Genomic DNA, 23,145 nt, shown 5'->3' with positions numbered 1-23,145 from the left:
ATAACTGGAAGCAGAATTGTGGGACAACACTGGGACACGGATAACTGGAAGCAGAATTGTGGGACAACACTGGGACAGAGATAACTGGAAGCAGAATTGTGGAACAACACTGGGACACAGATAAGTGGAAGCAGAATTGTGGGACAACACTGGGACAGAGATAACTGGAAGCAGAATTGTGGGACAACACTGGGACAGAGATAACTGGAAGCAGAATTGTGGGACAACACTGGGACAGAGATAACTGGAAGCAGAATTGTGGGACAACACTGGGACAGAGATAACTGGAAGCAGAATTGTGGGACAACACTGGGACAGAGATAACTGGAAGCAGAATTGTGGAACAACACTGGGACACAGATAAGTGGAAGCAGAATTGTGGACACAACACTGGGACAGAGATAACTGGAAGCAGAATTGGGGACAACACTGGGACAGAGATAACTGGAAGCAGAATGTGGGACAACACTGGGACAGAGATAACTGGAAGCAGAATTGTGGGACAACACTGGGACAGAGATAACTGGAAGCAGAATTGTGGGACAACACTGGGACAGAGATAACTGGAAGCAGAATTGTGGGACAACACTGGGACAGAGATAACTAGAAGAAGAATGTGGGACAACACTGGGACAGAGATAACTAGAAGAAGAATTGAGGGACAACACTGGGACAGAGATAACTAGAAGAAGAATTGTGGAACAACACTGGGACACAGATAAGTGGAAGCAGAATTGTGGAACAACACTGGGACACAGATAAGTGGAAGCAGAATTGTGGAACAACACTGGGACACAGATAAGTGGAAGCAGAATTGTGGAAACAACACTGGGACACAGATAAGTGGAATTAGAATTGTGGAACAACACTGGGACAGAGATAACTGGAATTAGAATTGTGGAACAACACTGGGACAGAGATAACTGGAAGCAGAATTGTGGAACAACACTGGGACAGAGATAACTGGAAGCAGAATTGTGGAACAACAATGGGACAGAGATAACTGGAAGCAGAATTGTGGGACAACAATGGGACAGAGATAACTGGAAGCAGAATTGTGGGACAACACTGGGACAGAGATAACTGGAAGCAGAATTGTGGAACAACACTGGGACACGGATAACTGGAAGCAGAATTGTGGGACAACACTGGGACAGAGATAACTGGAAGCAGAATTGTGGAACAACACTGGGACAGAGATAAGTGGAAGCAGAATTGTGGAACAACACTGGGACACAGATAAGTGGAAGCAGAATTGTGGAACAACACTGGGACACAGATAAGTGGAAGCAGAATTGTGGAACAACACTGGGACACAGATAAGTGGAAGCAGAATTGTGGAACAACATTGGGACACAGATAAGTGGAAGCAGAATTGTGGAACAACACTGGGACACAGATAAGTGGAAGCAGAATTGTGGAGCAACACTGGGACACAGATAAGTGGAAGCAGAATTGTGGAACAACACTGGGACACAGATAAGTGGAAGCAGAACTGTGGGACAACACTGGGACAGAGATAACTGGAAGCAGAATTGGGACAACACTGGGACAGATTTAACTAGAAGCAGGTAATTGGGAACAACATTGGGACACAGATAAGTGGAAGCAGAATTGTGGAACAACACTGGGACACAGATAAGTGGAAGCAGAATTGTGGAACAACACTGGGACACAGATAAGTGGAAGCAGAATTGTGGAACAACACTGGGACACAGATAAGTGGAAGCAGAATTGTGGAACAACACTGGGACACAGATAAGTGGAAGCAGAATTGTGGAGCAACACTGGGACACAGATAAGTGGAAGCAGAATTGTGGAACAACACTGGGACACAGATAAGTGGAAGCAGAATTGTGGGACAACACTGGGACAGAGATAACTGGAAGCAGAATTGTGGGACAACACTGGGACAGATTTAACTAGAAGCAGAATTGTGGAACAACATTGGGACACAGATAAGTGGAAGCAGAATTGTGGAACAACATTGGGACACAGATAAGTGGAAGCAGAATTGTGGAGCAACACTGGGACACAGATAAGTGGAAGCAGAATTGTGGAACAACACTGGGACACAGATAAGTGGAAGCAGAATTGTGGAACAACACTGGGACAGAGATAAGTGGAAGCAGAATTGTGGAACAACACTGGGACACAGATAAGTGGAAGCAGAATTGTGGAACAACACTGGGACACAGATAAGTGGAAGCAGAATTGTGGAACAACACTGGAACACAGATAAGTGGAAGCAGAATTGTGGAACAACACTGGAACACAGATAAGTGGAAGCAGAATTGTGGAACAACACTGGGACACAGATAAGTGGAAGCAGAATTGTGGAACAACATTGGGACACAGATAAGTGGAAGCAGAATTGTGGAACAACACTGGGACAGAGATAAGTGGAAGCAGAATTGTGGAACAAAACTGGGACAGAGATAACTGGAAGCAAGAATTGTGGACAACACTGGGACACGGATAACTGGAAGCAGAATTGTGGGACAACACTGGGACACGGATAACTGGAAGCAGAATTGTGGGACAACACTGGGACAGAGATAACTGGAAGCAGAATAATGGAACAACACTGGGACACAGATAAGTGGAAGCAGAATTGTGGGACAACACTGGGACAGAGATAACTGGAAGCAGAATTGTGGGACAACACTGGGACAGAGATAACTGGAAGCAGAATTGTGGGACAACACTGGGACAGAGATAACTGGAAGCAGAATTGTGGGACAACACTGGGACAGAGATAACTGGAAGCAGAATTGTGGGACAACACTGGGACAGAGATAACTGGAAGCAGAATTGTGGGACAACACTGGGACACAGATAAGTGGAAGCAGAATGTGGGACAACACTGGGACAGAGATAACTGGAAGCAGAATTGTGGGACAACACTGGGACAGAGATAACTGGAAGCAGAATTGTGGGACAACACTGGGACAGAGATAACTGGAAGCAGAATTGGGACAACACTGGGACAGAGATAACTGGAAGCAGAATTGTGGGACAACACTGGGACAGAGATAACTGGAAGCAAGAATTGTGGGACAACACTGGGACAGAGATAACTAGAAGAAGAATTGTGGGACAACACTGGGACAGAGATAACTAGAAGAAGAATTGAGGGACAACACTGGGACAGAGATAACTAGAAGAAGAATTGTGGAACAACACTGGGACACAGATAAGTGGAAGCAGAATTGTGGAACAACACTGGGACACAGATAAGTGGAAGCAGAATTGTGGAACAACACTGGGACACAGATAAGTGGAAGCAGAATTGTGGAACAACACTGGGACACAGATAAGTGGAAGCAGAATTGTGGAAACAACACTGGGACACAGATAAGTGGAATTAGAATTGTGGAACAACACTGGGACAGAGATAACTGGAATTAGAATTGTGGAACAACACTGGGACAGAGATAACTGGAAGCAGAATTGTGGAACAACACTGGGACAGAGATAACTGGAAGCAGAATTGTGGAACAACAATGGGACAGAGATAACTGGAAGCAGAATTGTGGGACAACAATGGGACAGAGATAACTGGAAGCAGAATTGTGGGACAACACTGGGACAGAGATAACTGGAAGCAGAATTGTGGAACAACACTGGGACACGGATAACTGGAAGCAGAGGTATTGGGACAACACTGGGACAGAGATAACTGGAAGCAGAATTGTGGAACAACACTGGGACAGAGATAAGTGGAAGCAGAATTGTGGAACAACACTGGGACACAGATAAGTGGAAGCAGAATTGTGGAACAACACTGGGACACAGATAAGTGGAAGCAGAATTGTGGAACAACACTGGGACACAGATAAGTGGAAGCAGAATTGTGGAACAACATTGGGACACAGATAAGTGGAAGCAGAATTGTGGAACAACACTGGGACACAGATAAGTGGAAGCAGAATTGTGGAGCAACACTGGGACACAGATAAGTGGAAGCAGAATTGTGAAACAACACTGGGACACAGATAAGTGGAAGCAGAATTGTGGGACAACACTGGGACAGAGATAACTGGAAGCAGAATTGTGGGACAACACTGGGACAGATTTAACTAGAAGCAGAATTGTGGAACAACATTGGGACACAGATAAGTGGAAGCAGAATTGTGGAACAACATTGGGACACAGATAAGTGGAAGCAGAATTGTGGAGCAACACTGGGACACAGATAAGTGGAAGCAGAATTGTGGAACAACACTGGGACACAGATAAGTGGAAGCAGAATTGTGGAACAACACTGGGACAGAGATAAGTGGAAGCAGAATTGTGGAACAACACTGGGACACAGATAAGTGGAAGCAGAATTGTGGAACAACACTGGGACACAGATAAGTGGAAGCAGAATTGTGGAACAACACTGGAACACAGATAAGTGGAAGCAGAATTGTGGAACAACACTGGGACACAGATAAGTGGAAGCAGAATTGTGGAACAACATTGGGACACAGATAAGTGGAAGCAGAATTGTGGAACAACACTGGGACAGAGATAAGTGGAAGCAGAATTGTGGAACAAAACTGGGACAGAGATAACTGGAAGCAGAATTGTGGGACAACACTGGGACACGGATAACTGGAAGCAGAATTGTGGGACAACACTGGGACAGAGATAACTGGAAGCAGAATTGTGGGACAACACTGGGACAGAGATAACTGGAAGCAGAATTGTGGAACAACACTGGGACACAGATAAGTGGAAGCAGAATTGTGGGACAACACTGGGACAGAGATAACTGGAAGCAGAATTGTGGGACAACACTGGGACAGAGATAACTGGAAGCAGAATTGTGGGACAACACTGGGACAGAGATAACTGGAAGCAGAATTGTGGGACAACACTGGGACAGAGATAACTGGAAGCAGAATTGTGGGACAACACTGGGACAGAGATAACTAGAAGAAGAATTGTGGGACAACACTGGGACAGAGATAACTAGAAGAAGAATTGAGGGACAACACTGGGACAGAGATAACTAGAAGAAGAATTGTGGAACAACACTGGGACACAGATAAGTGGAAGCAGAATTGTGGAACAACACTGGGACACAGATAAGTGGAAGCAGAATTGTGGAACAACACTGGGACACAGATAAGTGGAAGCAGAATTGTGGAAACAACACTGGGACACAGATAAGTGGAATTAGAATTGTGGAACAACACTGGGACAGAGATAACTGGAAGCAGAATTGTGGAACAACACTGGGACAGAGATAACTGGAAGCAGAATTGTGGAACAACAATGGGACAGAGATAACTGGAAGCAGAATTGTGGGACAACAATGGGACAGAGATAACTGGAAGCAGAATTGTGGGACAACAATGGGACAGAGATAACTGGAAGCAGAATTGTGGGACAACACTGGGACAGAGATAACTGGAAGCAGAATTGTGGGACAACACTGGGACAGAGATAACTGGAAGAAGAATTGTGGGACAACACTGGGACAGAGATAACTGGAAGCAGAATTGTGGGACAACAATGGGACAGAGATAACTGGAAGCAGAATTGTGGGACAACACTGGGACAGAGATAACTGGAAGCAGAATTGTGGGACAACACTGGGACAGAGATAACTAGAAGAAGAATTGAGGGACAACACTGAGACAGAGATAACTAGAAGAAGAATTGTGGAACAACACTGGGACACAGATAAGTGGAAGCAGAATTGTGGAACAACACTGGGACACAGATAAGTGGAAGCAGAATTGTGGAACAACACTGGGACACAGATAAGTGGAAGCAGAATTGTGGAACAACACTGGGACACAGATAAGTGGAAGCAGAATTGTGGAAACAACACTGGGACACAGATAAGTGGAAGCAGAATTGTGGAAACAACACTGGGACACAGATAAGTGGAATTAGAATTGTGGAACAACACTGGGACAGAGATAACTGGAATTAGAATTGTGGAACAACACTGGGACAGAGATAACTGGAAGCAGAATTGTGGAACAACAATGGGACAGAGATAACTGGAAGCAGAATTGTGGGACAACAATGGGACATAGATAACTGGAAGAAGAATTGTGGGACATTTTGTCCCCATCCATTGTTATTTTTGTCCTCAAGACATTTAACTAAATATTTCTATGAAACAAAGTAATATAACATCATGCACATTGTCTTAAGCCTGGAACTATGGAGTTAATAAGACAGTTACTTGGTTCAGTACTATAAATATTGGGAACTATGGAGTTAATAAGACAGTTACTTGGTTCAGTACTATAAATATTGGGAACTATGGAGTTAATAAGACAGTTACTTGGTTCAGTACTATAAATATTGGGAACTATGGAGTTAATAAGACAGTTACTTGGTTCAGTACTATAAATATTGGGAACTATGGAGTTAATAAGACAGTTACTTGGTTCAGTACTATAAATATTGGGAACTATGGAGTTAATAAGACAGTTACTTGGTTCAGTACTATAAATATTGGGAACTATGGAGTTAATAAGACAGTTACTTGGTTCAGTACTATAAATATTGGGAACTATGGAGTTAATAAGACAGTTACTTGGTTCAGTACTATAAATATTGGGAACTATGGAGTTAATAAGACAGTTACTTGGTTCAGTACTATAAATATTGGGAACTATGGAGTTAATAAGAGAGTTACTTGGTTCAGTACTATAAATATTGAGTACCATGGAGTTAATAAGACAGTTACTTGGTTCAGTACTATAAATATTGGGAACTATGGAGTTAATAAGACAGTTACTTGGTTCAGTACTATAAATATTGGGAACTATGGAGTTAATAAGACAGTTACTTGGTTCAGTACTATAAATATTGAGTATGTGCCTTAAAGAAGAAACAGAAACAACAAATTAGCAAGTATTTCGTTTGTACCCATTTTGGTTTCCAAATATGTTTTCTAAGAATAACCTAAGAAATATATTAAAAATAGATACCTCATGTTTCTTTCTACCTTCTAATGCTCGTACAAGTAATGTATGCTGTCTTCTTCGTTCTCTCTCCTATAAAATAATATTACTTTACAAATAACATCTCACGAGGAAATATGCATTCTACAAGTTAACATTCTTAAAACATGTTCACTCTATAACTACTATGTTAGAACAATCCATTAACTCAGTAAACACAATGTTAGAACATTCCATTAAGTTAACTGACTAAACACAATGTTAGAACAATCCATTAAGTTAACTCAGTAAACACAATGTTAGAACAAATCATTAACTTATTAAACACAATGTTAGAACAAATCATTAACTCAGCAAACACAATGTTAAAACAATCCATTAACTCAGTAAACACAATGTTAGATCAATCCATTAACTCAGTAAACACAATGTTAGATCAATCCATTAACTCAGTGAACACAATGTTAGATCAATCCATTAACTCAGTAAACACAATGTTAGATCAATCCATTAAGTTAACTCTGTAAATACAATGTTAAAACAATCCATTAAGTTAACTCAGTAACTATAATGTTACAACAACCAATCACATTAACTCAATAACTACAGTGTTAAAGCAAACACTTATTTTAATTCAGTTACTACAGTGTTACATACATTTAAAAACATCTTATACACAAACTGGAATCCCAACATCTAGTGAGTTTCTCCATTATCACATCTCTTCTTCAGCAATATTAAAAATATTTTTAAACATGCAATTATCAAAATGGATAAATGGTAGATTAGGGATGTCATTAGATCAAATTTTGTATCCCATAAGTATAAACAAAAACACATTCTGATAAATAAAACTACATAGACCCTTGTGCGACTTTCCTTGTGGATTCTGGTGTCATTTTAAATGTTGTTCCTTTGGAGTGACTGTGCTATTATTCACAAAACTACTGGAGAGAACAAAACATCTGATTTTTGGGTGGTTTTCACTGTTCAAGTTTAAAATGTTATTCTCAACTGTGTATAATTTATTACATTTAGCAACAAGTAAACAATATCTGATTTCTATGTGACCTCCAAGTTAATCTAACCATTTAAAAATAAGTACTGGATAAGTGAAAAAAATCCACTGGAAAATCTCAAACTTTCACTTAGTAATCACATGCTAGCTTGATACAAACAAAGCCTAGTATGATATTGAGATAAGAGGATATAAATGTTAGATTTGGCATTTCACAGCATAAAAAAAAATTAGAAAAATGTTGTGGTTGGAAACTGCAAAGAGTAAATGGCATGGAGTATATTACTGGCATGGAGTATATTACTGCTACAGAAGTTAAAAGATTAAATGGTGGAATGTTAGAAATCAGTAGACTTAATATTTGGGATAAATATCATATATGAATGGAATTTCTAAAAATGTTCTAACTCTTGTCATTCAGCTTGACTGATTAGTTCTGATGTTAAACAAAACCATTTGGACAATGACGTGTGAAACACAAAAGATATTCTACCTCTGGAATCCAATGTGGACAAATTAAGATCAATGTGTAACAAAACCTGCAACTTACAGGATTTTAGACATAACTCTAATACCATTCAGAAACATGCATGTTCTATTAACGTGAAGTTTCGAGCATAACAATGTTTCTCACATGCACCAAAGCCTCACAAACCAAAACACGCTAAAAGTTTTATTATAAAAAAAATGCCACAAGTCAGAATCTGTAGAAAAGGTCAAACAGTATCTACAAACATTAGAATATATTCAAATTTGTTAATTAAAAATGACAATGAGTAACATAGTTAATTTTAATTATAATAGAATTACTTTATAGCTGCTGAACATACATAATTAAAAACCATTCTGAAATATTTAATGATATGAGAAACATTAAAAATTGTGATAATTTTATTTGATTTCGATAACCATTGAAACTCATAGCAGGTTACATGATAATTATGTAACCTAGAATCAAATACAGACACAATACATGTGTTAAGAACAATCACAAATAAAACCATATGAATAAACTAATTAAAAACAAAAGCTAATTAAAGGAAATAAATAAAAAGCTATCATTCACCCTAATAGACCTTATTCAGCCTAGTTCTAATAGAATTCTGCATTTAGCCCACTAGTTGAATTTCTGAGGTATAAAGTAATATCAGTATCGGAAAATAATGCAGGTAATAGTCACATTTACTGAAACTGGACTGAAATTAATAAATACGTATTCTAATACCATTAAGTATTTTTTACACTACAATGGAATCAAACTTTTAGTTCTTTCTCGTTTTAAGACATTAATGCTCACAATGAAGTGTGTTCTAAAACATCACGTTAATATTCTAGTTTTTAACAATATCACGCTACATCTGTCTAAACATAAAATGTTAATTTTTAAAAGCTCATTCCTTTGTTAATTTTATGATAACAAAAATTAATGTTCCACTGTTGGAACTGTGAGCTACCTGAATACCTAGCAATCAACAGAAAGTCTCATGTACATTTACACTGGGGAACACTTTTTCAATAACTTTGAGTTGCATTGGATATTTTAACTGATTCTGAAGGAGTTTTAGGTGCTGATTTCAAATCTGAAATTAGTTTTTCTCTACAAGCTCTAGTTTGTATGCAATTTAAGGTTAATGAAATTGTACAAATGTGAACTTGCGTAAACCATGTATAAGCATTTTCACGTCCATTTTTTGAACAGCCACCTTGATAAGTTCCCTGACAACCTGGGGGCTGTGAGTGACGAACAAGGAGAATGATTCCACCAAGACCTAAAGGTCATGGAAGAACGCTACCAAAGGCACTGGGACAAAAGTATGATGGCTGACTACTGCTGGAGCATTAAACGAGATTGTCCAGATGAAGTGTACAAACACAAAAGTTACAAACGCAAATTCTTACCTGAATAAAATACACAAACAAATTGATAAGCTATTCCTATAATTTCCTATAACGAAACATTAAAAAATAAATAAAAATGTCAAATTGCATAAAATCTGTAGCTTGCAGACAAAAACCGACTTCAGATTTGAAATCAACACACTCAAATTGACTATAGAAAGGTCTTTTTTTAAATGAAACAAAATGAGTGTTCCCCAGTGTTATGTGGGATGTGAAAAGAATTATAAAGTTTCAGCCATTAGTAGATATTAATATATACTAAGAGTTCCATGTCTTACAATTCTCAAATGAAACACACGTTTTTCAATAAATATTAGAAGGAATTTTTCTCTCAGCCTGGTAAGTCAAAATATTGCATGAAAACAGGTTTCCATTAAAAGTAATTTTTCAGCACCAAAAGCTTGGTACTACAAACAATAGCCCTGGCTGGAAACGTAATTGTTAGTAATAGAATTTGCAAATACCTAAAACAATAATTAACCATTAACAATTAAGTGAAAAAAAAACCAAAATTGTTTGGTATTTTGACTCATTGCAAATCTGTTTTCACTGTATTTAACATACATCAACAGACAACCACTTTAGTGAGAAAACAGTTACAGGAAACAACTCAAGCCTCTTTATATAATAACTGATTAGTGACCACAAGCTTTAAACTCAACCACTGTCGGTTACTCTATTACTATAAGCAGTTAGTACCTTCGACATACTGTTCAGAGTACAGGTTGACTCGGACATAGAAGCATGCAAAATGGAAGGTAAGTAGATAAAAATGTTACCTACCAAATCAAGAATTAACATCATTTCCCTATACTTCTGCAATTCCTGGAAGCAAAGGGAGGAAAATGTGGATGATGAGATGATGAACCAGCATTTAGGAGATAACAACAACAGTTATAACAGCTCTTTAAATACCCTGGTATGGTGAGTTTTATTTTCCTTTAGTATAAAGTTACCTAGCTAACACTTCCCATTAAACCAAATGAAATGTCCTGAAACATCTTTAATGAATAAGAGATCCAAGAAACTTTACAAAGTAGCTACATACATGCCAAGAGAGTAACCCCCTACCTGTTCCCTCAGCACAGCAGCTTCCCGTTTCTTCTTCTGTTTTTCCTGAAAATATATTAACATATCTTTAAGTGAAAGATCCAAAGTGGAGATACAGTTACCAAGAGCAAACTACAGAGAACATTTTTGCATAACACAAAACATAAGATATACCAACACAGCCATCAATAAAACAACCAATCTCCCCCAACTCCTTAGTATTTCTTTTGTTGTTTATGTGTGTCAATAAATAAGGTATGTGTATGCAAACACGCACTTTCTGAAGTCAAGTTTTTCTTCTATACTTAAATAACATATTCTTTTGAATGGTGTCCTTCACATATTGACCTCAGCAGGGTTTTTTCCAACAGAAAGTACCCTAAGATGTCTGATTAAAGTTTGCTATTTAAAATTCTAGCTGTTGTGTGGGAAGTAGATGTGTATGAACAGACAGACAAAGCATCACTGTATCCCCCAAACTTTTTTATTTGGGAGTCAGACATGCATTCACTTCAAACCTCACCTTCTATAACTGCCACTGATAAGTAAAGCAACCACAATATAAAGAAAAACAAGAAATACTAGTCACATTTTACAGTAGAATCTAAAAACCAAATGAATTACTATAGAAGAAAGAACAAACGTACAACAGAGTATACCAACCTTGGCCTTACGTTCAGCCTATTCCCTGTATTGTCTCTCTAATTCCTCTTTTCGACGCCTACGTTCCTGATTGAACGATAACGTACACAGACAAAAACACAAAACTTAACTTTAACTTATCCACTGCTGATGTCCTAGTGACATCTGTATTTAGCTACATGATGTAAAACAAATTCACCATTACAAAATGATTAAACATGTAATGAGATGTTTAAATAATAAAGTAACAACAGAAGACAGTGTATAATAATTCTCACAGACAAGACGAGCTATCCTAGCCTCTGACAAAATCAGTCAATATTCACAAGATGCACCTCTACCTATTTTACTACTCATTTTAATTTCAATTCTAAACAAAACTTCGGCATGTTGGAATTTTTCTACATTGTTATAACCAAACAAAGTTGAAGGTTATAAAAAGTATAGTTTGTCTGAGCAACGACGTATTCCTGAGTTAGTAATTTACGTTGAATTTCATATTTATTGAAGGGGAGGTGAATAGAATAGAGAAGAAGGGTTATCTAGAGAAAACGTGTCAAATAGAGAAGAAGGGTCATCTAGAGAAAATCTGTCAAATAGAGAAAAAGGGTTATCTAGAAAAATTTGTCAAACAGAGAAGAAGGGTTATCTAGAGAAAACTTGTCAAATAGAGAAGAAGGGTAATCTAGAGAAAACTTGTCAAATAGAGAAGAAGGGTAATCTAGAGAAAATTTGTCAAATAAAAAAGAAGGGTTATCTAGAGAAAATTTGTCAAATAGAGAAGAAGGGGCATCTAGAAAAAATTTGTCAAATAGAGAAGAAGGGTAACCTAGAGAAAACTTGTCAAATAGAGAAGAAGGGGCATCTAGAGAAAATTTGTCAAATGGAGAAGAAGGGTTATCTAGAGAAAACTTGTCAAATAGAAAAGAAGGGTTATCTAGAGAAATAGTGTCAAATAGAGAAGAAGAGGCATCTAGAAAAAAATTGCCAAATATAGAAGAAGGGGCATCTAGAGAAAACTTGTCAAATAGAGAAGAAGGGTCATCTAGAGAAAATCTGTCAAACAGAGAAGAAGTGCTATCTAGAGAAAACTTGTCAAATAGAGAAGAAGGGTTATCTAGAGAAAACTTGTCAAATAGAGAAGAAGGGTTATCTAGAGAAAACTTGTCAAATAGAAAAGAAGGGTTATCTAGAGAAAATTTGTCAAATAGAAAAGAAGGGTTATCTAGAGAAAATTTGTCAAATAGAGAAGAAGGGTTATCTAGAAAAAATTTGCCAAATATAGAAGAAGGGGCATCTAGAGAAAACTTGTCAAATAGAGAAGAAGGGTTATCTAGAGAAAACTTGTCAAACAGAAAAGAAGGGTTATCTAGAGAAAACTTGTCAAAGAGAGAAGAAGGGTTATCTAGAGAAAATTTGTCAAATAAAGAAGAGGGTTATCTAGAGAAAATCTGTCAAATAGAGAAAAAGGGTTATTTAGAGAAAATTTGTCAAATAAAGAAGAAGGGGCATCTAGAGAAAATTTGTCAAATAGAGAAGAAGGGTTATCTCGAGAAAATTTGTCAAATAGAAAAGAAGGTTAATCTAGAGAAAATTTGTCAAATAGAGAAGAAGGGTAATCTAGAAAAAACTTGTCAAATAGAAAAGAAGAGTCATCTAGAGAAAATTTGTCAAACAAAGAAGAAGGGTTATCTAGAGAAAACTTGTCAAATAGAGAAGAAGGGTTATCTAGAGAAAATTTCTCAAACAGAGAAGAAGGGTTATCTAGAGAAAATTTGTCAAATAGAGAAGAAGGGTTATCTATAGAAAATTTGTCAAATAGAGAAGAAGGGTTATCTATAGAAAATTTGTCAAATAGAGAAGAAGGGGCATCTAGAAAAAATTTGTCAAACAGAGAAGAAGGGTTATCTAGAGAAAATTTGTCAAACAGAGAAGAAGGGTTATCTAGAGAAAATTTGTCAAACAGAGAAGAAGGGTTATCTAGAGAAAACTTGTCAAATAGAGAAAAAGGGTCATCTAGAGAAAATTTGTCAAATAAAAAAGAAGGGTTATCTAGAGAAAATCTGTCAAATAGAGAAGAAGAGGCATCTAGAAAAAAATTGTCAAATAGAGAAGAAGGGTAACCTAGAGAAAACTTTCAAATAGAGAAAAAGGGGCATCTAGAAAAAATTTGTCAAATAGAAAAGAAGGGTTATCTAGAAAAAATTGTCAAATAGAGAAGAAGGGGCATCTAGAAAAAATTTGTCAAATAGAGAAGAAGGGTAATCTAGAGAAATCATGTCAAACAGAGAAGAAGGGGCATCTAAAAAAATTTGTCAAATAGAAAAGAAGGGTTATCTAGAAAAAATTTGTCAAATGGAAAAGAAGGGTTATCTAGAAAAAATTTGTCAAATGGAAAAGAAGGGTTATCTAAAGAAAACTTGTCAAATAGAAAAGAAGGGTTATCTAGAGAAAATTTGTCAAATAGAGAAGAAGGGGCATCTAGAAGAAAGTTACCAAATATAGAAGAAGGGGCATCTAGAGAAAACTTGTCAAATAGAGAAGAAGGGTCATCTAGAGAAAACTTGTCAAATAGAGAAGAAGGGGCATCTAGAAAAAAATTGTCAAATAGAAAAGAAGGGTTATCTAGAGAAAATTTGTCAAATAGAGAAGAAGGGTCATCTAGAGAAAATTTGTCAAATAGAGAAGAAGGGTTATCTAGAGAAAATTTGTCAAATAGAGAAGAAGGGTCATCTAGAGAAAATTTGTCAAATAGAGAAGAAGGGTTATCTAGAGAAAACTTGTCAAATAGAGAAGAAGGGTCATCTAGAGAAAACTTGTCAAATAGAGAAGAAGGGGCATCTAGAAAAAAATTGTCAAATAGAAAAGAAGGGTTATCTAGAGAAAATTTGTCAAATAGAGAAGAAGGGTCATCTAGAGAAAATTTGTCAAATAGAGAAGAAGGGTTATCTAGAGAAAATTTGTCAAATAGAGAAGAAGAGTCATCTAGAGAAAATTTGTCAAATAGAGAAGAAGGGTTATCTAGAGAAGACTTGTCAAATAGAGAAGAAGGGTTATCTAGAGAGAATTTGTCACATTTCTCACACTAAGAAAAATTCAAGATTTATATAAATACTGCCTCATAAAATTAAGAACTTAAAACATATATACTATTACAGTAATATGGATTACAAGCTATGATTTTATGCTATACTACTGGTATAACATACAAACAAAAAGAACTTCATTAAAACTTAGTGAGATGTGCAGTAAATGATGTACAGAGGATGTGTTAACACATAAAATTTATGTTCAACAAAAGAAAAATGTTAGAGAAGATACTTTAAAGATTTAAAGAACAGTCCTTTCCAATTGTATGTTTCAGATATCTGTACAAAACTACACAAGTCCTATGTAAACCTGCTAATCTTAAGCCTGAATTGATACAATAAAGGATAGGCAATTAGTCAAATCTAATCAAACAAGTGAAATTTCACTCTCACTATTATTGTACAGATATTACAGATTTTTTTACAGCAAAAGAGAAAAAAACATGGACCCATGAATTCACAGTCTACACACTAACAATTTGGCCATGCACAACCAAAATATAATTACATACTGGATTGTAGCTTAACAACAGAATCAATTAATTGAACCATTATTAATGAACCTCTAACCTAATAAGCACATTAAATACTTAATAAATACTCAGAAAACCCCAAAAGGAAATTTCTTTTAAGTTACCTCTAAAAACTGTTTAGCCTTCATATCCTTTTCAAGACGCACCTGTTCTAATCGCTCAATCTTTTCATGATCCTTCTCACGTAATTCTTCTGCTAGAGAAAAAACAATTCAATGAGGTGTGATAATTCAAGGGCAAACCTCAATATAGTTACCTCACCTCTCAATAATAGTTACCTCATCTCTCAGAATAGGTACCTCATCTCTCAGAATAGGTACCTCACCTCTCAGTTTAGTTACCTCATCTCTCAGTTTAGTTACCTCATCTCTCAGTATAGTTACCTCATCTCTCAGTTTAGTTACCTCATCTCTCAGTTTAGTTACCTCATCTCTCAGTTTAGTTACCTCATCTCTCAGTATAGTTACCTCATCTCTCAGTTTAGTTACCTCATCTCTCAGTTTAGTTACCTCATCTCTCAGTTTAGTTACCTCATCTCTCAGTTTAGTTACCTCATCTCTCTATACCTTACTGTTGTTACTACTACACAACAATCACCTGTCCTGTAGTTAGAGAGACAGAAATTTGTATCTTACTGTTATAATTACTACATTACAAACACTTGTCTTGTAGTTACTGAAATACAATATACAAAAGAACAATGTTAACTATACAATCAAATTTTGGTATGGTTTATTAAGTTACACTGGTAAATAAACCTAATGGTTGAAACTTTAGATTACTTTCTACAGACAAATCTCATTCAACTAAAATAATTTATTTTCATACATAATATTTGCAGGAAATCTGCACCTTTGAAATTGCAGAAAGGTTTTACTGTGGTATATTTGAATAAGAAAAATTAAAAATTCTCATTTTCTTTATGTTTTATTTATTGATTTTAATATCTATTCTTTTTTAAAATATGCATGCAAAATTTATATTTTCAAAACTGTAAAATATATTTATTTTCATTCATAAAACAAGGCAGTAGTTTCAGTGTGTTTACAAATGCTGGTGAAACTTGTTTGTTTTGATACCATTTACCATCATTAATGTGTGTGTTAAACCAGTTTTAAATTAATGTATTTATAGATATTATTGTACAATCATTTTTGGGTAATTCATTTTCTTCATTCCATATTCACTTAGACCGGTACTGGCCTAATGCAAACAAGACTTAATGCAGTGATCTTCTCAATAAAACAAAACCTGATACAGTGAAGTACAAATTGATTTAATAAGCTTACCTCATCTTGTTCCATAAAAAATATTACCATACCATTACAATCAAAGTAAAATCAAAAAGTAAGTTTTATAAAAACAATTAGTATTGTAATTTAGTTTGTTTACAAACACCATTTATTCCAGCAACGTACCACAAAATTAAGATTATATCATTAAATACCTATTTAACCGAAAAACTTTGTTCTCACATTTAAAAAGTATAGAAAAAAAGAAAAGTTTTAATTCGAAGTTTAGGTGAGTTACCTATGATTTCTTAAAGCCAAGTTATAAGTAATTTTATATCACCATTACAACTAAGACAGAGAAATACAGATTAGCTAAAAACTCAATTAAACTACATTTTTATTCAATTAACACCACTGTATTCAAAACTATGATGGCTATTACCCTTGGGATTAACCCATGCCACATTATACTCAAAAGAAATTCACAAACATAGAAATGTTCTGAAATTCACTCAAAATCAAAGAAATAAAACTTCTTTAAAGAATAAATCTCAAATCTTTAACATATTTAATGTCTGTAAAAATGAAGAGTTTACTTCCTATAATTATTTTATTCACTGGTGTAATTTGGCCTTGAGGTGATGCACCCACTGATGAGTAAAAATATTAACCAAATATCCAACATTGTCTGTTCACATCTTACATTTCTTATGTATATATATATTCAAATTTACCTTTTGATCCCAGGTTGTTTTCTTATTTTAAAATTAGGAACACAGATTAACATTTATAAAAAAAACCTGTAAGAATATCTATACACTTGCTTTCCATAATGAAGTCAAACAAAGAAAGATATACACAATGAAGGAAGAATGAAATTCAACCTTCCCAAACCTTTCTGTCCTTTTGAGTTTTTGGTTTTTCGTTGCTTTCCCAATTTCTTAAGTTCTTGAGCCTGCTGAGTCTCTTCTATCAACAAAAATACTGGGACTGAACTTTTATTTATCTAAGCAGCTATATTAACGTTACATCTTGAGATTTAAAACCAGAGTTCAATCAACGAATAAACATCTTTCTTATAAAGAAGTATGAAAATAAAACCTTTTGAGATTTGTAGCATCACCACTTATATCTGTTGTAAACAAACTCTGTACCACAAACAGAGCATCCTACCACTCTGCAGGCAAGCAATATATAACACAACTACCCATAAAACACCACTCTATAGGTCAGTAGTACCACAAGTGTAATAAAAGGACCTTTTATGGGTTCCCCTTGTTGATATATCGAGACTTACAACTCGCTCATATAAGTTATAACATGTGTTTAATTAACATATCTTTTTAAAGCAAAATTCCAAAACTTTCAAGAGTAGATGCAATATTTTGTAACTTAATGATTTGATAAATACAAGAGCTTTGTTTACAATGTACTTAGAAACACTGGTTAATAACAGTTTGTTAAAAGTTATGCTATTCAAAAACAATAAATGTCAAACATTTCACATCTCTACAAAGTACATACTATAGAGAAGAGTTTATATAGGTAGCCAGCAAGTAATAACTTAAGCCTTTCTTAGCCTCTCTATTTTGATAACTTACAGTCATAATTAAAAACTTGTGTACATTGAAAAACCAAGTTAGAAAAAAAAATGTTTTATTTGAAGAAAAACAACAAAATCTAGGTATTAGAGGTTCTATCTACTACCTTGCTGTTCTAGCCTATGCTGAAGTTGAATCTGTTCCCAGTATTGTTGCTTTTCTTCATGTTTTGTTTTCTGAAGTGGGGTTCGTCGGACCTGAATCCCTAAGCAGCCCTTGCGAGACCTCACTTCTTCAATTCTAGCTACTACTTCCTGCTCACTAACCATAATGTAGTTCTATGTAAGAGAAAGGTTAACTTCACACAAAGATATTTTGAAAGTTTAAATTAACTACAAATACAAACAGCTTAAAGGTCAACTGACAAATAAACCATACAACCCCTTCGTTAAGTGTTTCCTAAATGTTAAAACCATGCTGGAGGTGTTACTCTTCCTGACAAAAGCTACTATAAAGCACCAATAACTTTAAATCAAAACCTAACAAGTAATTCAGATAAATACTTTATAAGACTCTTGGGTAATCACCCTTACAATGACAGAGTATAAAGATTTTTACAAATAACTTTCAACCCTCTGATTTACCATACATAATTACTCACATTTCTTTATAGATTAACTGTAAATTACATTCAACTAGTATCATTTACTGCACATTACTTAAAGTTTTAGTGTCTTATATTCAATTAAACTACTTTTTATTTATGTTATACCAATTAGAATAAAATCTTAGCTAATAATTCACTTTTAATAATATACAAGTTTACAATTTAATTCTAGAATGCAGTATTTTAAAAAATACCGAACTTCCACTGGTGTGACACACAACACATTTTATCCTAACATGTCATCATCCCTATTATATCCACTACCCTTTGAAAAAAGTACGACATTAAACATAAATTACTCTCATTACTCAGATAAATAACATTTATTTTAGTTTTTACCATTGTTTGGTTACAAATCTATTGAACAGAAAACCAGACCCGTCCCGTTACACCCATCTGTCACATCCTCTCTTTTATAACTAACAGTTCCCCCTAGTGTTTAATTATTTTACATATGACCAACAGAAGTGTGTAATTCAGATTTCTTTTTTCTATGGTTATGAGATTGCTCAAACTTAATGATTCCATTTTGAAAAATATATACGTAAGAACAGCTGGTTTGGGTTGAGAAAATGTTCGACCTTGTTTGCTCCTCTACATACAATTTTCTCAACCCACACAAGTCATTTTCACATGTATATTTTTTTCTACAAGTGGGTTTTCTCATCACCATTGATTATGATTGTATTTTGAGTTAGGATAGATAAATTAAAGGTAGATAAAGTAATAGATAAATTAAGGGTAGATAAAATAAAAGATAAATTATTAAGTTTTACTGGAATAAAAAAGTTGGTAATTTATTTTGGTCTTAATGGATAAATGAAGGAAAACTGAAATATTTCAAATGAGGAAAAGTATTTTTAATTTTAACATGAAAATTACTTTAAACACGAACTTTTCACAACAAATACTCAATATATTGAAGAACAAATATTTATTTTATGATGAAAAATGTTTAACTACAAGATATGACGTATTGTATGTTATATTACCAACTGAAAACCTGACAAATTCTGTAAAGATATACAAACTATATTTATTTTATGATGAAAAACATTTAACTACAAGATATGACGTATTGTATGTTATAATACCAACTGAAAAACTGACAAATTCTGTAGATATACAAACTATATTGAAAATTAGAATAATTAAATCTAAAAAGACTTCAAACAAGTATAAAAAGGTCATGTGGTCAGTCATATAGACGTAATGTGCTGAATGAGTTAAAACCAAAATAGCTCTCTCCTAAAGCTATAATTTATGTTCATAACCACAATTCTAACTTCATGAGTCCTCTTATAAACCTATAACTACTGTTTACAAGCACTATTCTAACTTCATGAGCCCTCTTATAAACCTATAACTACTGTTTACAAGCACTATTCTAACTTCACTAGCCCTCTTATAAACCTAAAACTACCATTTACAAGCACTATTCTAACTTCACTAGTCCTCTTGTAAACCTATAACTACTGTTTACAAGCACTATTCTAACTTCATGAGCCCTCTTATAAACCTATAACTACTGTTTACAAGCACTATTCTAACTTCACTAGCCCTCTTATAAACCTATAACTACTGTTTACAAGCACTATTCTAACTTCACTAGCCCTCTTATAAACCTATAACTACTGTTTACAAGCACTATTCTCACTTCATGAGCCCTCTTATAAACCTATAACTACTGTTTACAAGCACTATTCTAACTTCATGAGCCCTCTTATAAACCTATAACTACCGTTTACAAACACAAATCTAACTTCACTAGCCCTCTTGTAAACCTATAACTACTGTTTATAAGCACTATTCTAACTTCATGAGCCCTCTTATAAACCTATAACTACTGTTTACAAGCACTATTCTAACTTCATGAGCCCTCTTATAAACCTATAACTACTGTTTACAAGCACTATTCTAACTTCATCAGCCCTCTTATAAACCTATAACTACTGTTTACAAGCACTATTCTAACTTCACTAGTCCTCTTATAAACCTATAACTACTGTTTACAAGCACTATTCTAACTTCACTAGTCCTCTTATAAACCTATAACTACTGTTTACAAGCACTATTCTAACTTCACTAGCCCTCTTATAAACTTATAACTACTGTTTACAAGCACTATTCTAACTTCACTAGTCCTCTTGTAAACCTATAACTACTGTTCACAACCACAATTCTGACCTCACTACTCCTCTTGTAAACCTATAACTACTGTTCACAACCACAATTCTGCCCTCACTAGTCCTCTTGTAAACCTATAACTACTGTTTACAAGCACTATTCTAACTTCATGAGCCCTCTTCTAAACCTATAACTACTGTTTACAAGCACTATTCTAACTTCATCAGCCCTCTTATAAACCTATAACTACTGTTTACAAGCACTATTCTCACTTCATGAGCCCTCTTATAAACCTATAACTACTGTTTACAAGCACTATTCTAACTTCATGAGCCCTCTTATAAACCTATAACGACTGTTTATAAGCACTATTCTAACTTCACTAGCCCTCTTATAAACCTATAACTACTGTTTACAAGCACTATTCTAACTTCACTAGCCCTCTTATAAACCTATAACTACTGTTTACAACCACTGTTTATAAACACAATTCTGCTCCTTCTGACTACTGTTTACACTACTCCTCTTGTAAACCTATAACTACTGTTCACAACCACAATTCTGACCTCACTAGTCCTCTTGTAAACCTATAACTACTGTTTACAAACACAATTCTGCCCTCACTAGTCCTCTTGTAAACCTATAAATACTGTTTACAAACACAATTCTGCCCTCACTAGTCCTCTTGTAAACCTATAACTACTGTTTACAAACACAATTCTGCCCTCACTAGTCCTCTTGTAAACCTATAACTACTGTTTACAAACACAAATCTAACCTAACTAACCCTCTCATAATTTGTATAATTATTGTTTACAAACACAATTTTAACTTTCTATTTTTCCCCTATTCATCTGGTGGTACCCATTTAAAAAAAATTACAATTTAATTTCATTACTGGAATTTACTTCATCAGGTGTGTCAGTTAGCAAGGACTACTTTATTTATCAAATATGGCTTTCAAAAATATCTCTTGAACCTCTACATACAGAAATTATTCTGTCCTAACTATTAAAAGTGATATACAATCAGCTTGTAAGACAATTACTTGCTCATAGAACCATAAATCTGATATTAAAATGTCATTCAAATACACGGAAGAAAACCACACCTCTCGACCAGCTTCAGAAGCTCGCTCTAGGAACTCTCCTACGTTGATTTTAGTACTGAAAGTGAAGTTCTCTCTTGTAATATCAGTTATACCATGTCGTTGGAGATACTGTTAAAATGTCAAGAGAAAACTTATTAAGCCCTTAACAATAAGGGCTTTATTTTAGACAAAGGTTTAATAATATCTTACTTTCTTAACAATAAGGGCTTTATTTTAGACAAAGGTTTAATAATATCTTACTTTCTTAACAATAAGGGCTTTATTTTAGACAAAGGTTTAATAATATCTTACTTTCTTAACAATAAGGGCTTTATTTTAGACAAAGATTTAATAATATCCTACTTTCTTAACTTCTATGACAAGTTACAGTTACTTGTATTTTTGACCTTTCAAACTGAACAATTAAACATAAGTCTTTTAAGTATTAGATCTTTCACTTCATATTACTTTTCATATTTCAATGTCTATTAATTCTGAGTTTCAAATTTCTTTAGTTTTTTGATTCTTTGTTTTTACACACATTTTAGTGTTTTTTTTATTTGCACAACTATTCATCACGTACTTTCTTCAGCTTAAAATATTTCTCTACATAAGAATTAATAATAAATTTTGGGCATTAGTTGTTTCAAATATAATAACATTCCATCATCTAGAATCATTGCTTTATCAGTTTTCAAAGCATTTAAATTAATAAAAACAAATACACCAGAAAGCTTGCATTATTTTGTCTTCTTACTGTACAAATCTGATCTCACTAGATACGGATCACAAATTTCTAAACGTTGGTTAATACACCACTTATTTCTGGTTAGTTACGCGTTCAAATGAACCAACTGCAGCACGGTGTTAGTTACGGGTTCAGATGAACCAACTGCAGCACACTGTTAGTTACGGGTTCAGATGAACCAACTGCAGCACGGTGTTAGTTACGCGTTCAGATGAACCAACTGCAGCACGGTGTTAGTTACGCTGCTCAGATGAACCAACTGCAGCACGGTGTTAGTTACGCGTTCAGATGAACCAACTGCAGCACGGTGTTAGTTACGCGTTCAGATGAACCAACTGCAGCACGGTGTTAGTTACGCGTTCAGATGAACCAACTGCAGCACGGTGTTAGTTACGCGTTCAGATGAACCAACTGCAGCACGGTGTTAGTTACGCGTTCAGATGAACCAACTGCAGCACGGTGTTAGTTACGTGTTCAGATGAACCAACTGCAGCACGGTGTTAGTTATGTGTTCAGATGAACCAACTGCAGCACGGTTTCATACAGTTTATACTATACACAGTTATAGCATAATGTCATCAGTTTGTTA

At 35.0% G+C, this 23,145-nt stretch overlaps 1 protein-coding gene across 1 annotated transcript in view; it reads right to left on the bottom strand.

Moving 5' to 3' along the window:
• The window catches only part of LOC143226981 (bromodomain adjacent to zinc finger domain protein 2B-like), a 166,931-nt gene that overhangs the window by 58,393 nt on the left and 85,393 nt on the right, over window positions 1–23,145 (bottom strand). Inside the window, 7 exon segments of the mRNA XM_076458530.1 lie at window positions 6,948–7,013; window positions 10,621–10,662; window positions 10,909–10,953; window positions 15,256–15,347; window positions 17,278–17,352; window positions 18,091–18,262; window positions 21,830–21,937. Coding sequence (XP_076314645.1) covers window positions 6,948–7,013; window positions 10,621–10,662; window positions 10,909–10,953; window positions 15,256–15,347; window positions 17,278–17,352; window positions 18,091–18,262; window positions 21,830–21,937 — 600 coding nt within the window.

Source organism: Tachypleus tridentatus, chromosome 9 (assembly GCF_004210375.1).
Source record: "Tachypleus tridentatus isolate NWPU-2018 chromosome 9, ASM421037v1, whole genome shotgun sequence".
Classification (NCBI taxonomy): domain Eukaryota; kingdom Metazoa; phylum Arthropoda; class Merostomata; order Xiphosura; family Limulidae; genus Tachypleus; species Tachypleus tridentatus.
This window is presented reverse-complemented; position numbering and strand designations above follow the sequence as displayed.